Here is a 22161-nt window from a genome sequence, read left to right as displayed (position 1 = left end):
GTACACCAGTGCCTGGCCCATTGACCATGTGCACTTGTATATGAGTGTGTGCATACACACATGTGCTTTGTGGGGAAATAAGAAAATACGGCTAAGAAAAAAAGAGAAAGAGGAAATCATTTCAAAAGTTACCACTTGCCCTGTCCAGTGTGGCTCTATTGGTTGGGCATTGACCTGTGTTGCTGGTTCTATTTCTGGTCGGGGCATATGCCTGGGTTTCAGGCTTGATCCCCAGTAGGGGGTGTGCAGGAGGCAGCTGATTGATGTTGATGTTTCTCTCTCTTTTTCTCCCTTCCTCTTTATCTCTCTCTGTTTTTTTTTAATCCTCACCTGATGCTATTTTTCCATTTATCTCAGATAGAGTGGGAGGGAGGGACTGGGGGGGGGAGAGAGAGAGAGAAACATCAATATGAAAGAGACATATCAACTGGCTGCCTCCCTCACGACCCCGACCAGGGTAGGGGAAGAACCACAACCGAGGCATGTGCTTTTGACCAGAATCGAACCCATGACTCATTGGTCCGCAGGCTGATGCTCCAGCCGCTGAGCCAAAGCTGCCAGGGCCTCTTGTCTGTTTCTAAAAAAATAATAGCTACCGCCCAACCAAAGACATCAAAATAAGATTGCATTTTGAAAACTTCATTCTTTTAGTAGGATAGTTTATCTCTTTTACAATTATTATACATTTGGTCTTTTGTCATCATATTCTACTTTTTAAAATGTTTTCTATGCTTCCTTGATCTATTCTTTATTTATATTATTATTTTTTTTTTAATTAAAAAATTTTTTTGTTAATCCTCACCTGAGGATATTTTCCCATTCATTATTAGAGAGAGCGAAAGGGAGGGAGGGAAGGAGAGAGAGAGAGAAACATTGACGTGAGAGAGACACATTGATTGGTTGCCTCCTACACGACCCGACTGGGGTCTGGGATTGAACCCACAAACCAAGTACATGCCCTTGACCGGAATCTGTGACCCTTCAGTCCTCGGGCCAATGCTCTACCTACTAAACCAAACTGGATAGGGCTATTTCTGTTATTTTCTATGTCATTTTCTCTGTCTCATTCTTTTAATTTGCATAGACCTATAGCTAATTTTACTTAAACTATATGTCTATGCAATGAATAGACTATAATAGTAATGAATGGTTCCACCAATAGTTATTTTCAAATCTCTAATACACATGTTGAAACCGGGATTTCTCAAGCTACTGACTACAGAAATGAATTCCCACTCTGAAATATCCTCCTATATTCCTGGTGTTGGTTGTTCTGCTCCATAGTTTTTTCTTAGTCAGTTTTTGTGAAATCATTTGTAGTATGTACCTATGCTTTCAATAATTGTAAGAAATGCAGTTGGTATGTAATAGGCACATAACTTTATGAAAGAATAAATATCACCGTTCTTTAATTTGATTCTTTGTTTACATGGTGTCCCTAGTCTCCTCAGCCCTTCCATGCATGATGCCTCATTCCCAGGTTCTCATCTGGACTGGTCTCTTTGTTGCTAGACTCTGTCTTTAAGGAGGTTTTTGTTTGTTTATTGGTTTTTTTTTTATCCTCACCCAAGGACGTTTTTTTGCATTTATCTTCAGATACAGCGGGAAGGAGGAAGGAAGGGAGAGAGAGAAACATTGGTGTGAGAGAGACACACCGAGTGGTTGCCACCCACATGACCCCAATGGGGCCGGGAACAAACTGCAACCGAGGTATGTGCCCTTAGTGGGAACCGAACCCGGGACTCTCTGGTCCGAGGGCTGACACTCTAACCGCTGAGCCAAACCAGCCAGAACTGTTTATTGGTTTTAATGAAAAATTTCAAACATACCCAAGATAGGGAGAATGAACTCTTATATACCCATCATGCAGATTTAACAGTTACTGAGATTATGCCATGCTTGTTTTAACTATTCTCCGCCCACTTTTTTTCTGAAGTATTTTAAAACAAAGTCATGAGGTCTCAAGTCATTTTACCCCTAATACTTATCTGTAAAAGATAATAATTTTCTTACATAACTCAATATCAGTATCACAATTAACAATATTAATAACTCCTTGGTATCTTCTACTACTTCATTCATATTCAGAACTTTCCCAAAAAATATTTTTTAAATATAGTTCTTCTTTTTTCTCTCCCTCCTCCACCAAACAGGGATATAGGGACACATGTATATTCCCAGATCCTTGATAATGGTGAGGAGCAGGAGGTTCTGAGATGTAAATCAGCTTCCTTAGATCAGGTAGTCGTATTGGGACTTGAATCTACATCTCTCTTTCTGAGTTTTGTGTTTTATGCCCTATGCTTGGCTCCCTGGGAATGTTTACCCTGAGTAGGATGGAGCATCTAACCTCAGCCTAAAGCTATGGCCCATAGATTTAGGGGCTACAGCTGGGAGAGGCAGACAGGAAGATAAGTGCTGCCCCAGGAAGCATACCTCGGCACAGAACGGTTTTTCTCTAGAAGATGGAGCTGGTTGCCGTGATGAGTCACAGGCACCCCCAGCCTTGGGCCAGTGTAGTTTCTTCTTTGGTTTTGTGTCTATTCTTTTTTTTTTTTTTTGATTTTTAATTAAATTTTTTTTATCTTTATTGTTGAATGTATTATAGATGTTCCGCATTTTTCCCCCATTGACCCCCTCCTCCCCACTCTTGCCCCCATCCTGCTTTTTCCCACACTGTTGTCTGTGTCCATTGGTTATGCATATATGCATATAAGTTCTTTGGTTTATTTCTTCCCACCCCCCAAACCCCCCTTCCCTTTGAGGTTTGTCAGTCTAGCAACCAATTTGTTCTTCTTAATTCCTTCACCTTTTTCACCCATTCCTCCAACCCCCCTTCCATCTGGCAACCAACAAAATGTTCTCTGTATCTACTGTTCTGCCTGTTCATTTTGTTTGTAGATTCCATTGTCGGTAGATATGTATTCATTGCCATTTTGTTTGTTCATATATTTTATCTTTTTCTTCAAAAAGACCCTTCAACATTTCATATAATAACAGTTTGGTGATGATGAACTCCTTTAACTTTTTCTTATCTGGGAAACTCTTTATATGGCCATTGATTTTAAATGACAGCTTTGCAGGATAGAATAGTAATCTTGGTTGTAGGTTCTTGGTTTTCATCACTCTGAACATTTCTTGCCACTCCCTTCTGGCCTGCAAAGTTTATTTTGAGAAATCAGCTGATGGTCTTACGGGAACGCCCTTGTAGGCCCTAACTGCTTTTCTCTTGCTGCTTTTAAGATTCTCTCTTTGTCTTGAACCTTTTGCATTTTGATGATGATGTGTCTTGGTGTGGGCCTCTTGGGGTTCATCTTGTTTGGGACTCTCTGTGCTTCCTGGACTTGTATGTCTGTTTCCTTCACCAAGTTAGGAAAGTTTTCTGCCATTATTGTTTCAAATAGATTTTTGATTTCTTGTTCTCTCTCTTCTCCTTCTGGCACCCCCAAGATGCAAATGTTGGTACGCTTGAAGTTGTCCCAGATAGTGTCCTTACACTATCCTCATTTTTTTGGATTCTTTTTTCTTTTTGCTGTTCTGATTATGTGTTTTTTGCTTCCTTTTATACCAATTCGATGATTTGCTTCTTGGCTTTACCTACTCTACTCTTGAATCTGTGTAAATTATTCTTTATTTCAGTTAGTGCCTCCTTCATTTCTGACTGGTCCTTTTTTATGCTCTTGAGGCCCTCACTAAGTTCATTGAGCATCTTTATAAGCAGTATTTTGAACTCAGCATCTGTTAGGTTGCTTATCTCCATTTCGCTTAGTTCTTTTCCTGGAGATTTATTCTGTTCTTTCATTTGGGACCTGTTTCTTTGTCTCCTCATTTTGGTTTCCTCCCTGTGTTTGTTTCTGTGTATTACTTAATGAGAGGTATGGGGCTAGCTGAGACCAGATGCTGCTCGTTTGAAAGAATTTGGGAAAACCTGAAGCAGGATCCAAGACAGGCCAATCCTATGGTTAAGCAACTGGCAACAGCTTGGGTGGGCCTGAAAGTTGGGCGGGGCGGGGCCTCAGAATCACCAGGGTGGGGCAACCAGTGTGAGCCAGGTTGCTGGAGTCCCAGATATGGCGGCTGTCTGCGGCCCCAGAGAATGGCTCACCAAAGGAACAGAGGCCTCTGACAGCACATTTGTCCTGGAGAAAGCCCCCTCTCTAGCCCTCGTTCCAATTCCAAATAGCTCAGTTCTTCCCTGTATGTTTCTGGCGCCTCTCGAGCTGCCTCTCCTCCAAGTTTAGAGGGAGAGAATCTGAGTAAGTCCGTGTGTGGGCCCTTTAAGAGGAGCTGCCTAGGGCTCCAGCCAGCTCAGCCTCCCTGAGCCTCAGTTCCTGACAGTTTTTCCCGCCAGAAGTTATGGGGATTGTCTTCCTGGCACTGTAACCCTGAGCGGGGCACCTGGTGTGGGACGGGGACACCTCAGTCCTCAGGGAGGACCTTCCCAATTGAGGTATTCTTCTAATTTTTATCTGCCACATGTGGGTGTGGGACCAGCCCATCTACTTACCAGTCACGATGTGGATGCTTCTTTAATTCCATAGTTGTAGGACTTTCATGCAGCTTGATTTCAGGCGGTTTTGAATGATGGTTGTTCTGTAGTTTAGTTGTAACTTTGATGTGGTTGTGGGAGGACGCAATACTGCCTTTACCTATGCCGCCATCTTGTGTCTATTCTTAAGGACTTTTTCCTGGGGTAGGGGCAGTGGCAAGAACCCCTAAAATGAAGACACCTAGCTATAGGGAACTCTGCAGGATTATGGAGGAGCATGGTCTTTGGGATCTTGGCTCTGCTACTCACTCACTGTGTGTTTGGACTTGGGGATTGACTTCTCTGACTGAGCTTCTGCCTATGGGAAATGAAATTACAGTGCTTACCTTGCAGGATTGTTGTGAAGATTATATGAGCGTAGGTGGAAGTGTCCCTAGCATGGTGCTCAACAGAATGGTCCTTTATAAATGGAAGCATAATGCCATTTCTCTTTGCCATGGAGGAAGATGCAGCCCTGCGTGAGCACCAGCCACTGCCCTCCTCTCCCCACTCCAGCCTGAGGAAGAGCTTGCATGTCTCTTTCCTCTCTTCTCTGCTATTGTAGAAGGTGGTCTGGTGGCCAGGCATCTAGCCTTTACAGGGCTTTGGAGAGAAGAAGGGAAGGACAGTGTCCAGCATTTGCTCTGCGTCCTATCACTCCTTCACCTGGTCTTGGGTGATGCCACTTTATAGCACTTTATGTTTGAGCACAGAGGGGGATGTGCCTCATCTTCTTTACGTGTTAAGGGTTATTTCTCATTTTAAATCAAGAGACCCAGTTCATCCACGCAAGAGGTTGACAGAGATTGTTCTCACTCTTAGGATATACACGGGGACAGAACCCTATTTAGAGATGCTATAGAAATGCTCTGTGCCAGCCAGTGAGTACGCTGAAAACAAAAGGAAATATTTGCAGTCGTTTTAGAGTGAGAGTAAACATGTATTTCACCTTGCAGGAAACAGGGTCCAGGGAGCTGGACCAAGTGAGACAGCCTGTGCTGTGAGTCACATAAAGGAGGGCAGCAGAACCTGTTGGGCTAGAGAGGGTCTAATAAATTGTGTCCCTCACAAGGGACAGTGTTTTCTGTTCCTTGGTTAGGTCACATGTGTTATGCTCTTGAGAAGCTTGGGAACAGCTGTCCTGAGTTGTTGCAGTTGATTCATATCTGGTCCCTGGGGAGGTGGTTGGCACCTCTGGTCATTCCATCTTTTTTCACAAAGCTCAAGGTGACTTGACCCTCTCCTCAAAGATCCAGGAGGAACTGCATGCTCAGCATCCTTCATGAGGCATTGGCATCTGGGGCTTCCAGAGCCTTCTGCTGTGTCCTCTTCCCAGAACAGCCTCTTCTCTCAACTTTTTTGCCTTCTCCTTCCAGTTGCTAAATTCCCCTCTTATGTACTTGTTTAGCAGAAATTCTCATCTTAACTTTGATATACTTCAGTGTGTTGATATTGTGGGGTTTTGTGTCCCCCCGCACCAGACTGTGAGCTGTGAGCTCCTTGAGGGCAGGGACTGAGTCAGATTCATCTTTGAAGCTTGGGACCGAGCCCAGGGGCAACGTACAGATGTATGAAGTGGACAGAGCCAAACTTTTATTTCAATGCCTAGTAGCTGCTTTGCAGGTACTAAATGAGAAATTAATAGTGGGGAGGAAAAGCCCCAAAGGTGAGCACGCTTGCCTGTGATGCCCGCCTGTCCTGTCCTCTGTGCTGTCCTTGTGGTCACTTGCTCAGGAATGTGTGGTGGGCTTTACAGGAAAATGGGTTCCTGCTGCTCTTTTTGAAATGTGACTTTCCATGCCTTCTTCAGTCCCCTTTGTCTCCATCCAGAAAAATGTCTAATTGTATCTTGAACTCATTTACATTGCTTGCTTCAGTGGCCTTGCTTGGCAGCTGAGGCCATATGCTAATTCCACCCTTATAATGAAGGAATTCTGCTGATTTTACTGACTTTTTATTGCAGATTTACTGTAACCCCATATTTTTTTCTTCTGTTTCCCCAGTAAAGCGTTTCCTAAGTTCACTGTCTTAGGCTCTGCAACTCTGGCCTTGCCATTCTAGCCCCTTCATCTGGGGTTAGTCAAGAATACTCCAGCTTGCTTTCTCTGCTTCAGAGGAGGGGCTATCTGTGTGCTGGTGACCCATTTCTAGAAGACCTGTTTTTGTCTGAGGCCATAGCAACAACCAGTTTTTCTCAAAAACAACCAGAGTGTGAGAGTGGCCCTGATTTTCCTGCCTCAAAGGCCTTGTGAAGGATGGCCCTAAATTCCATATGGCGGAAGGGTTCTGGGACCAGGGGCTGTTCAGATCTGAGTCCCAGTGTTGCCCTTGTTGGCAGTGCAGCCCTGGATGGGTTTCTATACTACACTGGGTCTCAATTTCTTAATCTGTAAAGTGAACATGTTAGGACCCACCTTACCCTCATGGGGGATTTGCTTGGGCTTTTCTCCAAGGGAACGCAGGCCCTGGTGGCCCCTGGGCCCTCTCTTGGCAGGCACTGGACTACCTGCTTTTCATGGCATGCAGTCTTGTTCTTGGCATGTTGCTTCAGTTGCTTAACTTTTCTTATTTCTCTTCCTGTTTCTAAATAAGCAAACATACCTTTTTGGAGTGTACTAAGACATCACCCCTAAAGAACAGAGAAGAATCCATTAATTGCTAATGGGAGGGACATTCTTAGTTATTTAAAAGGCTTAGTCTCCTCTGGTCTCCTAGTCTCTTCATTAACTTCCTAAATATGCATTGAACACCTACTCTGTGCTGCTGGATGTGAGGGATCTGTGGGGAAAAAGCCCAGGTCTCTGTGAGTGCACGAGGCTGCAGGGGAACCAGTGAATCACAGAATAGTCATGTCCTAGGGTAATGTGGGAACTGTGGGAACTGTGGGAAGCCTTGCTTAGACTAGGGGGAGTTGGGAAAAATACCTGGAAGGTGATATCTAAGCTGAAATTTGAAGACTGAGGTGCCAGGAGGAGGTTCAGGATGGGAAGAGTTCTTTAACATATGTCTACGTGCCAAAGTCCTGGGGTGGTAAAGAGCATGGCTGATTGAGGAGCTGAGACAAGTCAGTCCTATGGAAGCATGGTGTAGAGGGAGTGGGGAGTGGTAGATGAGGCTGGAGAGATAAGGTGGTGGGAGTGAGGGCTCAACCCCATGGCTTTTCTTTTTGTCCCTGGGTGGGAGCTCTGATCTTTCTACTCTCTTCTCCACACAGGGTAACATAGTGCTTTCAGAAACCAGGGGGCTCTGGGCTAAGAGTGCCTGTGGTTGAATTCTGTTCTGCCACTGACCAGCTCTTTGATCTTGGGCAGGTTATTTAATCTCTCTGTGCCTTGATGTGTTCCTCTGCAAATTCAGGGTATTGATAATAGTACCTATGTCCTATGTATAAGAACTATGCATACAAAGCACTTAGAACAGTGCTTAGCTTATAGGAAGCACCATTATATGTTAGCTATGAAGAAAATGTTCATTTCTTGTGGAAAGGCTTATACCAAGGACTCAGTGAGGACACATAACCTGCTCTAGAGAAAATTCCAGCCTGGTGTCTCTGAGGTTTTTCTGTTTCATTCTCCCAGGAAAATCATTGTCTTAGGTTATTATTGGACTATCTAGCTACTAGAAGTATTTTGAAATTCAGTATGGGAATATATGCTTGAAACTGTAAGAAAAAAAAACCCACCAGAAAGAAAATGTCAGACACTGTTTGGAGCTTTTACATGCATTAACTCTTTCAATTCTCAGAACAGTCCTATGAAGTAGGCACTTTTTTGTCACCCCCGGATTTACATAGTGTTGCTGTACCATTATTGGCATACTAAGTGAGGGTCTCAGTCCAGAATGTTGGGGTGTGGGGAAGCCAGGACTGCCTCTTCATTCACCTGAAAGAGGCTGAGGCCAGGGAGGGAGAGAGCCCCTGTGGCCCAGTGGGGGCCTGGTCTGAGTTGAGGTTTGTCAGACCTTTAATCCTATGGTCTCTTTTCTTACCTGCTGTAGCCTACTGCTCTTTTTCTGCAGGACGAACCCTTCCTGGCATCCACCTTCTCCACCCCCATCAAGGTCAAAATGTGGGTCATAGGGGCAAGAGCGGTTGGGACTGCCAAACAGCTGGAGTTCAGCCAACTAACTGGTTCTGAGTACTTTTCTGCTTCAAATAGGTACCAGCCAAAGAAGCTGGATGTTAATTCTCCCAACTTTTCTTTCTAGAGAAAAATCCCTCCAGAGACCGCACACTGGCTAGTTTTGGCCCACGGACATGTTTTGTTTGGGCCATACAGTTTAAACATGTTTTTGAATTGGTTGTCAACATTTAAAAATTGGCAAATTTCACAAAACAATCCAGATTTTTGGCCTCTCTTGAGAAATTGGAGGATCTGGCGACTTCAGGCCTGTATTCCTGTTTGGCCATGTGGGCTGGAACTGAGGACAGATTGTCCCCTACAACCTAACCAGGAGTTTCTGTTCCCTCTAGTTTTACATCTTGTCTTAGTTCTAGCCCACCTCCCACAGTTCAGGTGCCCACCGGGCCCTGCAGGCTTTTATGTTTGGGAATACTGCCCCTCATTGTCCCCATTTTAGGACAGATTTTTGTCTAGCAATAGAATTTGTGAGAACTGAAACTCAGGTCCAAGAATAATGATCACTTCCACTATTAAGCACGTGCTCTGTGCCAGGCCCTGGGTTATGAGGTTTGTATGCATGGTCTATGAGCCCCATACTGTTCTGTGAATGGCATATGATACCCATCTTGCAGATGGAGACACTGGGGCTCAAGTAGGAAGAGCCCTGGGGCTAGGTCTCACTAGGCATGCAGATAGGATCCAGTGTGTTCCCTGCAAAGCCCTATGTATCTCCCTTCCCACACATCTGGCCCTCGCTCTCATGGTGACCTGCACATCTGCAGGTGTTTATCCTCACAATTCTCCATAAGAAGGGAGGATGCATATGCCCTGAAACCCAGGGGCCAGCCTGCTCTTAGAGATGGAAGTGAAATTTCCTTCAGATTTTCCTTTTGGGATTACAGGATACTGTCTTCAGGAGAAATCCTCTTCTGTGCCACTTCAGGAGGAGGCCTGGTAGAACAAAAATGGGCCTCAGATCAGGCAGACCCAGCTTTGTCTCTTTGTTCCACCATATTCTAGCTGTGGGAGTTGTGCAGTCTTGAATTGCACTGTCCTCTCTCTTCTGTTCCCTCCCTCTCTTTCCCCATTTACCTCCCTCCCCTCTCCCCATCTCCTCCTTTTTCCCCTTCCTACCCTCATTCGTTTGTTCCTTCCCCTCCTCCTTGCCCACATCCCTTTCACTCAGTGAGCACTTGCTGTGTACTTAATACTGTTTCTAACTTTTTAAAAAATTTTTAAAATTTTTTTTATCCTCACCTGAGGACACTTTTTCATTCTTTGTTCAGATAGAGCAGGAGGGAGAGAGAGAGAGAGAGAGAAACATCGATGTGAAAGGGACACATCGAGTGGCTGCCACCCGCACGACCAACCAGGGCCGGGGACAAACTACAACCGAGGTACGTGCCCTTAGCGGGAACCGAACCCGGGTCTCTCCGGACTGCAGGCCGACGCTTTAACCGCTGAGCCAAATTGGCCAGGGCTGTTTCTAACTTTTTTGAGCATCACATTTCTCATATGTAAATAGGCTGTTGCACAGTAGCCATCAAAGTTTAGACCCTTGATAAATTGGTAGCCACTGTTCCAAAGGAGGAAACTTTCTTGTTCATTTTCACAATGGAAATCACATTGACAGGGCCCTAGAGTTAGAGTTTTAGTGAGAAATACTGACTTAAAAGGTAGAATTTTCCCCAAGGCACCTTGATAAAAGCATTGAGAAGACCTTGGATTACACTGAATTACACAGGTCTTTGTAGGTCTGGCCCTCCTGTTTCTATGGATTAGGGACTTTTTTTTTTTTTTTTCCAAGCACTGTGTTAGGTGCATCATATAACTTCCTGAAAGGTTAATAGTGGTTTTGACTAACTCCTATCTTCATTTTATAGCTGAAGAAACAGGCCCATAGAGATGGGTGTTTTGTGAAAGGCTCAACAGCTGGTAAGTGGAGTAGAGATTCAGACCCAGGTTGACCTCCCCCAAATTTATGCTCTTTATCTTCTGCTTTGGGGCCTGATTATGACCTCTGCCCTGGAATTTGATTGGACTCTGAGTGTCAAGTGGCCACTTAACAAAGATTCAGGAATTCTCTACCCCTCCCCAAGTCCTGTTCCTGGTTTATCAGCGAGCTCTAATTGTTTTAAATTTATTATTTTGATACTGCTGGGAAAGCTCCCTGGTGTCATTCTGAGATTCTTAGCTGTCTTTTTCTGTCCACCCCTGGCTGAGAGAACTGTGAGGGACTGGGTGGCCCACGGACAGGGTCTCTTTCCTAGTGTATTTGGGACTCTCCGACGTTACTGTGAAGTTTGCTTAGGCTGCTGTAGGATGGATTTTTTTTCATAATTTACATTCCCATGTCTACCTCGTACTGCTTTGTCCAGAAGTTCTTCCATCCATATATGGTGATTTGTCTCTGTTTCCCTCCCCCACCCTGAGGTGTCTGCCAAAATCCTGTATAATTTGTATCATCTCACAAGCTGTTACAGAATATGTGGGCCCAGGATAATTTAGTTATTTTTGAAAAAAGATTCTTAGTAGAGGTAAAAAAGGAGGGGGAAGTTTTCATACTCACTGCATGAAATAGACAATATTTCCTGAAACAGGAGATACGAACCTAAAAGAATTTAAAATAAAACATTCATTTATTATTTTTTTAAAGAAGGTAAATGAGAAAAAAAAGTAGAATAGTCAGTCTTTTTATCCTAAGTACAGATGAAATTGATTAAACCTTAAATACTGGCCTCCACACACCCGGTTTATTAATTGAAGAATTTCCTCTTACCCAGAATGGGAAGTTCACATTAAAATCGATCTTGCCCCTGAGTGGCAGTGACACTTGAGAACTGAACATTTTCTACAATCCTATTTTCTCTTCGGTGCTAGAGGAAATCCTAAAATGGTTAAAGGGGGGGTGGGGGGGTTGGGAGGGTTGGGATTGAGGGGAGAGAACAGAAACTGTACATTTCAAGGAAGCCTTCTTTTATTTCCTTGTAAAGCATGAAATCAAATTATAGCTCATAGCCCACACTTATTTTATTTCTACATTTTAAATTCCATTTTTTGCTCTTTTTCACTGTTCTTGAACAGGAGCTGTACTGTTGCGCAAAATCAGCTAAAAAGATTACCTCAGGTAGACTATGACACAGTAGCTTAAAGGAGCAAAAGGCAAACTGCTTGGTGAGATTGGCAGCCCAGAGCCCATGGTGCCCACATCTGTCTCCACCTGGACAAGACACAGTGGTAGCCACCACTTTGGCCTGAGGAGGCATGGACACCTCTACTCTTCCAGTGATGCCTGAACCTGGCCTCTCTACCCTCCTGAGGAGGGTGCTGGTAGTGGTGTTCACTTCAATGCCTCCTAAGAGTAGGCCATATGCTTCTGATGAGGGATAGTGTGAGGCAGTGCCTGGTGTGATTAATACTCCTGCTTGACAGGGTTGGAAAGTCATGCTTCTTACAATTCTCATCCAGTCTCTCTCATTTTGTTGACCAGAAAGACTTGATTTATTGCTAGTATGTCTTTTATAGACTCTTGCCCTGTTTTAACAGAGAACAACAGGCCTCAGGCTCAGAGCTTCAGCAGGCAGGCCTCATGTCTAGTTAGCACTTAGTAACATTGTATCATATTGTTTTGTCTTTTTGTTTTATCTTTACAATTAACTTCTTATTGCAAGTTTAATGCATTTATTTTGGTGTAAAGTTCTTTTTAATATATATATAAATATAAATATATAAATATATATATATATTTGGGTTAAAAAACTGACTTGGTTTACACATATAAGTAAATACTACTAAAGGTAATGTCCATGGTTTTGATACACCCAGATTTAGGAGTTGCTCTCTAGGACGCCTTAACACAGCTGGCTGTAGTGTGAGGACAAGTCTGTAGTCTCTACATTGGTCTTACAGAAGGATGAAACATCATTAACAGAATATTTGTATGACTTTTAAACAGATATTGGGTATCTACTTTCATCTCTTTTCTGCTTCCACTGTTGGGATTGTCATAATTTGTAGGATCAAATCCAACCTCGTTATAAAGTTTCCTAACAGGAGAATGGTGCCTTAGATGATTTTATGGCATTAAAGGATGTTAACTATGGTAAAAAAGTTATTTATTCCCTCTTCAGGTTTCTTTAAATTCTCGGATTCTGTTTAGGAGGTCTCTGGTGCCTCTGGCTCCATTGTCTGGCTAGAACTTAGTAGCAGTGTTTTATGTTTCTTGTACTTTAAAAAATTTTTTTACTTATGGTAAATAATACCGGTTTTCCTGTGTTAAAAGCTTGACTTAAAAAATACATAGTTTTTGAGACAGTAATATATATATATACACACACGGTTCAAAACTCAAAAGGTACAGAAGTATGGACAATAAGTGGATTTTCCTTATACCCTGGTCCCTGCCTATTTAGTTTACTTCCTCAGAGTCAAACTGCTATGACCATTTTCTTAAAAAATTCCATGGACAATGATTTCAAGCATATACTTTTTCATGCAAAATCTGGAGACATGGCAGTATACTGTGCACACACTTTTGGTAAGAGTATACACTCAGGGAATATAGAACAACCAGGTGTTTTTTAGTAGCTGTGTAATATTCTGTTATGTGGATAAATTGAAACTGTTGCAGACATAGTGCAGTGATGTCCTTGTATGTGCTTCATTTGCAGGTGGGATGTTGTAGTGTCACAGGGTGTGTACATTTGTACTTTTGATGGCGATTGCCAAAATGGCCTTTGAAGAGGTTTTTTTCTCTCTTCCCACACCCTTAGTGGTAGGGGTTACCAAAAGTTTTGAGAGATGACGTGGCCTCTGGAGCTGCACAGCTAGACTTTGAATTTTGGCCCCTTGTCCCAGTCCTTTGATCTCATTTTCTCATCTTTACATGGGGGGTCTTCCACTGGCCTGTCGGGAGGGCTTTGGGAGTCAATGTGTATAATCAGCAGTGCCTGGCAGGGCAAGGACTTACTGCTCCTTAGCTCCTTTTATTATGGTCATAATTATTTTGTCAACCCACTAGGTGAAAACTAGAATCTCTGTGTAGTTTCAGTTTGCATTTTTATTGTTATTGGTGAGGTAGGGCATCTTATTATATGTCTGAGCTATGTGTATTTCTTTTCTTTGGTCCTGCTTCTTGTCTGACTTCCCTCCAGCTACCCTGGCCTCCTTGCTGATTGTGTGACATCCTGACATCCCATAGGGTCTTTGCACCAGCTCCTCCATCTGCCTGGAATGCTCTTCTTCTGGTTAACTACTAGCTCTTTCTTCTTTGAGTCCTGATTCAAATGTCTCTCCTTTTTAGTAAGGCTTGTCCTGATAATCCAATTTAAAATTGCAACCTGCCTGCCTCCCATACATTCCTGAGCCTTCTTTTCCTGTTGTTTTTTTTCCCCCAGGACACTTGTCATCTTGTCCCTTCAGCGAGATTCATGAATTAGGTGTGTTGTGTGCTTTTGGTCTTACTTCGTAACCAGAGAGCCCTGCTTGTAACGGTAGGGGTTGTTGCCTGTTGTCACCACTGCAGTCTTGGAAAGGAGGAGCCCAGTGAATGTGTTGAGTGTTTCTTGTCTATAGATATTGTTTCTATTTTTGAATGGATTGTGGCTCTTTTGATTATCATTTTGAAGAACTGTTTTAAATATGAAAGTAGTCCGTCCTTTGTGAGTATCTTGCATTTTAAATGTCTTTTCCCAGACGTCTTTGGCCTTTATAATTTTTCTTCTATGCAGAAATCTTTGATTTTTATGTTAAATTTGTCCTTCTTTTTTTCTTTTCTAAAATGTGTTTCTGGATTTTGTGTCTTACCTAGGTGTTTTTTACTTTTAAGATTATAAAAAATTTTGTCGTGTGTTTTCTTTCAATACTTTCCCAGTTTTATATTATGTTTAAAACTTTGATTTATTTGGAATTTATTTTGATGCAATGCGCAAGGTAGAGACCCAATTTTATTTTTATGTAGACAGCTACCCACTGTCCCTATGCCACTGTTGTATGCTTTTCCCAATTTACAGATGTGGACAGTGAGGCTCAAAGAAGGAAGGTTACTTAACCTGGATTTTACAGCCAGCTAACCTCATTTTGCACCACTGACCTCTCTCAGTTCTGTAGGTGTTGTGCCATGAGTCTCCAGTGTTTATTGTGCTTTGGATTTTCTTCCTTTTGGCAGGAGTCCAGTATCTCTGTTTGTCAGCTGTCTTGTCCTAGGTTGTTTATTTTTTCTCTTGGTCTCTTACAACTTTTTTGTTTCCCCTGTTTCTGAACCACTAACATTGCTCCCATTATTCTCCTGGGTTTCTTTTCTTCTTCTTTTTTTAAATTAAATTTATTGGGGTGATATTGGTTAATAAGATTATATAAGTTTCATGTGTAAAGGACTATAATATATCATCTGTATATTGTATTGTGTTCTCATCACTCAAAGTTTAGTCTTCTTCTGTCACCATATATTTGACCCCCTTTACCCTCTTCAATCTCTTCCTCCCTCTTTTTAACGACCATACTGTTGTCTATGTCAATGATTATTTGTTTGTTTGTTCATTTGTTGCTTTCAGTTTTATATTCCACATAGGAATGAAATCATTTGGTTTTGTCCTTTTCTGTCTGACTTACTTCACTTAGCGTGATACGGTCAAGATCCATCTGTGTGTTGCAAATGGCAGGATTTAATCTTTTTATGACAGTGATATTCCACTGTATTTATTTATTTTTTATTTATTTTTTTAATTTTATTTTTGTTACAGATGTTTCACCTTTTTTACCCCATTGACACCCTCCTTCCCATCCCCCCCCCCCATCGCTGGCTTTGTTGTCCATGTCCATTGGTTATGCATACATGCTTATAAGTTCTTTCCACTGTATTTATATGCCACATCTTTATTCAGTCATTCATCGAAGGTCACTTGGGTTGTTTCCATGTTTTGGCTACTATGAATAATGCTGCAACAAACATAAGGGTACATATATCTACAAATAAATGTTTTCAAATTTTTTGGATACACACCCAGAAGAGGGATTTCTAAGTCATATGGTAGTTTTATCCTTAGTTTTTTGACTATTTTCCATAACGACTGTACCAATATACGTTTTTCCACATCCTCTCCAACACTTGTTATTACTTGTATTGCTGATGATAGCCATTCCAACAGGTGTGAGGTGATATCTCATTGTGGTTTTATTTGCATTTCCCTTATAGCTAATGAGGTTGAACACCTTTTCATGTATCTGTTGGCTGTTTGTATGTTTTCTTGGGAAAAGTGTCTGTTCAGGTCCTATGCCCATTTTTAAAATTTTTTAGTTGCTGTTGAGTTGTATACATTCTTTATGTATTTTGGATATTAGCCCCTTATCAGAGGTATTATTTGCAAATATCTTCTCCCATTCATCTGGTTGCCTTTTTGTTTTGTTGATGGTTTCTTTTGCTGTGCAGAAACTTTTTAGTTTAGTATAGTCTTATTCATTTATTTTTGCCTGTTTCCATTGCCTTTGGGATCAAATTAATACAATCATCTCTGAGACCATGGGCCATAAGTTTAGTACCTATGTTTTCTTCTATGTATTTAATTGTTTCGGGTCTTATAGTTAGGTCTTTGATCCATTTTGAGTTAATTTTTGTGTATGGTATAAAAAATAGCAGTTTAGTTTTAGTTTTTTGCATGTGGCTTTCCAGGTTTCCTCCTGGATTTCTTTAGGTGGTGATAAATGTCCCTTTTGCATCCTCCTCTGGTTTTGGATGTGTCCTAGAGCACACTGGCAGTTTGCATTTGCAACTTTTCTTCTCTTCTTCCTCTTCCCGTCTTCAGGGCCTTCCCCCTGTTCTTCAGGATGCGGTAGGGTTCTCAGGAGACTAAGGAATGCAGGACTCTGGCCAAGAGGCAGCTGGCAATAGAAAAAGCAGCAATTTTGAAATCAGACAGCCCTAGGTTCTAGCCCTGCCTCTGCTGTTTACTATTGTGTGACTAGACCTCAGATTTTTCTTTATTAAAATGGGAGAGTCTCCTCTGCATGGGGTTGTGGTGAGGGGCAGAGCTAAGGCATGTCAAGTAGAAGTCAGAAGCTCATATGCCATCAGGAGCCAGGCTAGTAGTATAAACACCAGAGTATCAGGCAATAGGGAGTTGTTTGAACCAGGGTAAAATTGAGAATATATCACTGTTCTCAAGGGGCAGCTGCTTCTCAGCCGTTTCAGAGGCAGACCCAGTGGTGTCACATCTGCTATCTCATAAAGTTTTTGGTGTGCTCTCTCTTGAATTGTAAGTGTTGGCAGTATGTTTACATTCTCAGAGGCACCATGCATCCTAAATAACCCTCTTTTCTAATCTGGCACATCTTAAGTTTCAGTTTGCAATTAGTGATGTGAAGTTTGAAGCTGGAGCTTGGCACCAGGCCACCTCCCGATCCATGGTGACCGTTGCTTGGGGTGTGACCACATCTTTTGGGTTTCTTGGTGGTCAAGCAGCATGCTGGTTCCGCTGGTTACTAGGTCAACTCCACTCCTGCTTATTACCCATAATAATTGGAATGCCTGAAATAGGTTCTTCTTTCGGTCCATCTGGTGGTATGGCATAATTCTCCTATTTGGATATTTCTGGTCTGGTTGAAATCAGCAGGATGTTTGTGGAGGAGCCCATCTTTGTAGGCTAAGTTAAAACAGTAAGGATTTCTTACCCATTGGTAGACACAGTGCTCTGGGCTATTGGCTGACATGCACTAAAGATCCTTGTGAGGGGCTCATGGATACCACTGGTTTTGGGGGAGGAATTGTTAGTATCTGTTTTATGTTGTTAATATTATTCCTCCTCCTTCTATAAAGAGTATGGGGCCTCTGTGTATATGTGAATCATAGGGAAAGAGATTGCCACTTTTGGGGCTCTTACTATGCTTGGCATTGTGATACAAATACTAATTCTGATAGCACTTTTGTATGTGCCAAGTGTTGTGCTAGCACCCTTGTTCTTTAAAGGGTTGTCTCTAGCATCAGCATTCTACAGAAGAGGAATCCAGGATTCAAGGTGCACAGGCACATTTGCCTGAGGCTGCACAGCTGGCAGGGGTAGAGCTGTGCCTGCACTGGGGACCAGGCCAGTCTGTTTTTCCCAAGGCTGCTGCTTCCCCTGCCTCCCTGTGTACCTGTTAGGTATTGGAGCTAGGTTTCCCGCGCTGTTGCCACATTCTTCCTGCCGAAGGGCAGCACCCCTCTCCATTTGGATCCTTGTTCACATGCCCCAGAGCAAAATCTACCATCCTTCTGGGCTGTCTCTTGTCTCCATATCTGAGGTTTCAACAAGTTCTGTAGAGATAAAAATGGAGTCATCCCTATTTTATAGAAGAGGAATGAGCTCAGAGAGGGTAAATAGCATTATGAAACCGTCCTCCCTCTGAAGCTGTTCATGAAAATGACTGTCTAGTAAGAATGAGGGCCAAGATCCCTATAGCCTCCTCCAGTTACTGGGGCCTCCCCTGGCCTACTGGCTTCTCACTGGGCCTGGCCAGGGCTTCCAGCCTGTTGAAGTTATCTCATGCCCTGCAGTAGATGATGTGACCCTGGTGATTATGTAGCAGGGTGGAACAGAGTGAATGACATCAAGTGAGGGAGGTAGGGATGAGGAGAAGGGCTATTGAGCAGTGTGTGCAAGTCAGACATACCGCCTGTGCTGGGGGTGCCCAGGGCCTGCCGGATCACTCCTTTGCTCTTTCTCCTCTTCCACCTCACACTCTGTCAGTAGCCTTAGTTTTTTGTACTTATATATGTTTGCTTGGTACCTGTTAGGGTTGTATTTAGGCCAATGACGCAGGCTTGTGAAAGAATTCACAAATGAGAGAAGATAGAAAAGGGAGGAAATTTTATTTGTCTTTTGCCATAGATAGGGAAAGGGCCGAGTACCAGGTGGCACTGGTCAGAACAGAAACAGTAAGTTGCTCTTTTATTGGGGGCTTTTGGGGAGTAAAGGGCAGATGTACTGGGGGAGGGGGGAGAGTATGTTCTTATCATATCTTTTTTAGCCTGTAAAATAAAAATATGCTTGGTAAAAAGGAGAGAAGGAATGTGACCCAGGTCTGCAGGGGCTGGTTGCTAGTGAGTCGTGGTCATGGGTCCATTGTTCCAATAATCATGTTGATAATCTTTCCACAATGTCAGGTAGTCCCTCTTGTCCTCTGATTAGGAGAATGGATAGCATTCCCGAGGTAAACTCTAAAGGCGCACACCTCCCAACCAGGTCAGAATGGGCTTTTCAGAACAAAGCAATCATGACCAGCATTGTAAAGGATGATTAACATTTTTCTAACTATGGCCAGTACCCCACTATGATTAGTTTTCTTTTCTAATATTTTCTATTAATTCTAGAATGCATTCCTGCTCCTATCAGTTGGGTAGAAAGGCGGTTTGAAGTTTCAGACATCAGTAGTCTTTGTGTTTAATTACCAGGTGATCTCATAAATTGTGAAAAAAATCATAAAAAAAGGAAAGTCCTGTCTTCTGTCCTTACAGTACTATCTGGATTAGTGGGAGCATCTGGGCCCTGAATGCTGAGGCCGAGCCAGAGTTGAGAGCTTAGCTTGTCACTAACAGCCATCAGTGCAACTCCTACTTACTGAGGGCTCAGTGGACCCTGTCTTGTGATTGCCCCCAAAACTTTTGCAGTGAGCACCTTTGTTTAGACTCTAATTTACAGAAGAGGAAATCTAGTCCCTGGTAGGACTGTGATTTGGATGCCCAGCTGGGAGCTTCCAAACCCTGGTCTTCCTTTCCCCACCTGGCCTGTGGACCCCTGACAGCAAAATAACCCTTTTTGTTAAGCCCCTTCTGTTTCCAGATCCTTTAACTCTGTGTCGAGGAGGGTGAGGTGGACATTCCTCTTGCAGTGGTGCACCCTTTCCTGAACCAGAGTCACTCTACTTTGAGAAGAGTATCAGAAGGAGAAAAAGTAAAACACACAAAACTGATACACACCTGAATGATTTTAAGGGAGCAGAATGGCCCCAATTTGATGGAAGTCTTGACACCTTCTGGGAGAGACTCAGGTCTGGGACATCTGAACCTGTTGGAATCTGACCAATGCTGGGTTCGCACTCTAGCTGGATGGCTTGGGACAAATTATTTAACCTGCCTGAGCCTTTTTGCCTATAAAATGGGGAGACAAGCAATACATTGAATAAATGAATACAGATAGCAATAATGACAGCACCTGGGATTATAGAGTTGCAGCCCCTCCTTCTGCTGGGCTCTGAAGAGCTGTACTCTGAAGGGAACTCCTGACACCTGCTCTGTTGTCCTGCAGCTCCCACAGGGGCTGGCACATATGCCTCTGTGCATGTACAGAGCAAATTTTCTACTATGGACAAAAGATCACTGCTCAGGGATGCAGCGTGTTCTGGTAGAAAGAAGTTGATGTCCCAGGTTCACATTACTCCAGCCAAGTCCTTGCTTTTTGACCTCAACTCGGTTACTTCACCTTTCTGAACCCTTGTGTTTTTTTTGTATACAGTACCCACATTGCAGAGTTGAGATGCAGTTAAAATGAAATGAAGATGCATAGAACACTATAGAGCCATATTAGGAGTTGTAGACGGAAAAACAATCATAGCAGCTAACATTGTTGAGGATTTCCTGCATCCTAGAAGCTGTTCTAAAACTTTTCCATATGTTATCTCATTTAACCTTCACAGCAATCCAGTAACTTGACCCATCATAGTCTTCCTTATATAGATAAGGAAGCTGAGGCACATGGAGATTTGATGCATACAGCAAGTGGTTATAATAATCGTAGGATATAAATTGCCACTGCAGTTTTATGTTTTTGATAATAATGTAATTACATTGTTTATTGTATATTTAATGTCACCATTTAAAATACTTTTTTCTTTATTTTATTATCATTATTTTTAATCCTCACCCAAGGATATGCTTATTGATTTTAGAGAGATGGAGAAAGGAGGCAGGGGAGAGAGAGAGAAACATCGATGTAAGAGAGAACATCAATTTGGTTGCCTTCCTTACATGTCCTGACCACTTAGGTATGTACCCTGACTGGGAATTGAACTCACAACCTTTCAGTATGTGGGACAAACCTCCAACAAACTTAGCCACACCAGCCAGAGCTATTTAAAAATGTTTTAAATTTAGTATGATTTCTTGGTTTTAAGATGCCTATAGCTTTTGATTAAAAATCAAATTTTGAGTGAGATAAGTGGATAAAAAAGCTGTGGTACATATACACAATGGAATACTATGCAGCTGTAAGAAAGAAAGATCTCTTATCCTTTGAAATGACCTGAAGGGACCTGGAGAGGATTATGCTAAGTGAAATAAGCCAGTCAGAGAAAGACAAATACCACACGATCTCACTTATTTGTGGAATATAATGAATAAAATAAGCTGATGAACAAAATAGACCCAGAGACATATAAAGAAGTAGGGTTCAGACTGATAAACCTCAGAGGATGGGGGTAGTGAGGAGGGAAGAGATAAATCAAAGAACTTACATGCATAACCAATGGATGTAGACAACAAAGCTGTGAGCGGTGGTTGGCGGGGGAGGGGAATCGGGAGGAGGGTGTCTATGGGGAAAAAAGGAGAAACATCTGTAACAAAAATAAATTAATTAATAAAATAAATAAAAACCAAATTTTGGTTAAAAATCAAATTTTGATTAACTTTCTGATTTTTGTGATTGCTCAACTATGTTTAGTTTTATATTCCACTTCTCCAGCTGAAACTTTTTTCTGAACACGCCTTTTTCCTTCAGTCCCAGAAGGAAAATTATATCTCACTGATAACATACTTTGTTAAATGTTGACCTTTGTAAATTTTTCTGTTTCTATTTTTGAATTGATTAAAATATGTAAGCTACAGAATTGGAAATTTCAAAACTACTGAGAAACTTTAACCCTGTTATAATTACTCTGCAAACTTTTTTTAAAGCAACGATTTTTAACTGGTATGTTGTAAGAATTTTTAAAACATCTAACACCTGTCTATTTAGTCAGGGCACTGACCTCTTTTCCCTTAGATTGTCAAATAAAAAATAGCAACGCAACAATAATCGTCCAGTGTGAACGAATCAAAATTATACCTATTTTTTGTCAGATCAGTAAAAATATATTTTTTGATGTGCCGCAGGATTTTAGTAATTAGTTTATGTGTGCCATGAGGTGAAAAAGGTTGAAAATCACTGCTTTAAAGGATTCTGTAGTAAGTAAAACCAGATGAAAAGCTCTGATAGATTGAGAAATATAGAGGGTTGTTCGTACACTACAAGTTTTTGACTTGTGTTGCCCACCCACTCGCTCACTCTCTCTCTCTGGTCTCAGAACTATTTCCTACTCTGGGTTTGTGGGCATTGGGAAGGACACTGTTTGATTCATTCTGTGGTGATGTTAGGGATTTTGAAAAAGACAAGATGGGCCAGTTATGTCACTCCCTGTTGTGTGATAAAAAAAATGTGATGAAAAAATGGAGTAACTGAAAGCTGCTTCCAGTTTCCAGTGGTGACCCCAGTTTCCAGTGGTGCTGTT

The 22161-nt window shown here is 42.2% G+C and overlaps 1 protein-coding gene across 12 annotated transcripts in view; it reads left to right on the top strand.

Annotated features, from left to right (window-relative positions):
* The window catches only part of EEFSEC (eukaryotic elongation factor, selenocysteine-tRNA specific), a 450913-nt gene that overhangs the window by 100505 nt on the left and 328247 nt on the right, over positions 1-22161 (top strand). The window contains exon 2 of one of the 12 annotated variants that reach the window (XM_036246068.1): positions 10533-10584. The exons of the other annotated variants lie outside the window; for them this stretch is intronic. Within the exon in view, the coding sequence (XP_036101961.1) occupies positions 10533-10584 (52 nt within the window). The remainder of the gene's footprint in view (positions 1-10532; positions 10585-22161) is intronic. 12 annotated transcript variants of the gene reach the window in all.

This window comes from Molossus molossus, unplaced genomic scaffold (assembly GCF_014108415.1).
Source record: "Molossus molossus isolate mMolMol1 unplaced genomic scaffold, mMolMol1.p scaffold_m16_p_6, whole genome shotgun sequence".
In the NCBI taxonomy this organism is placed as follows: domain Eukaryota; kingdom Metazoa; phylum Chordata; class Mammalia; order Chiroptera; family Molossidae; genus Molossus; species Molossus molossus.
Note: the sequence above shows the minus strand (reverse complement) of the source record. Positions and strands in the feature narration are given on the sequence as shown.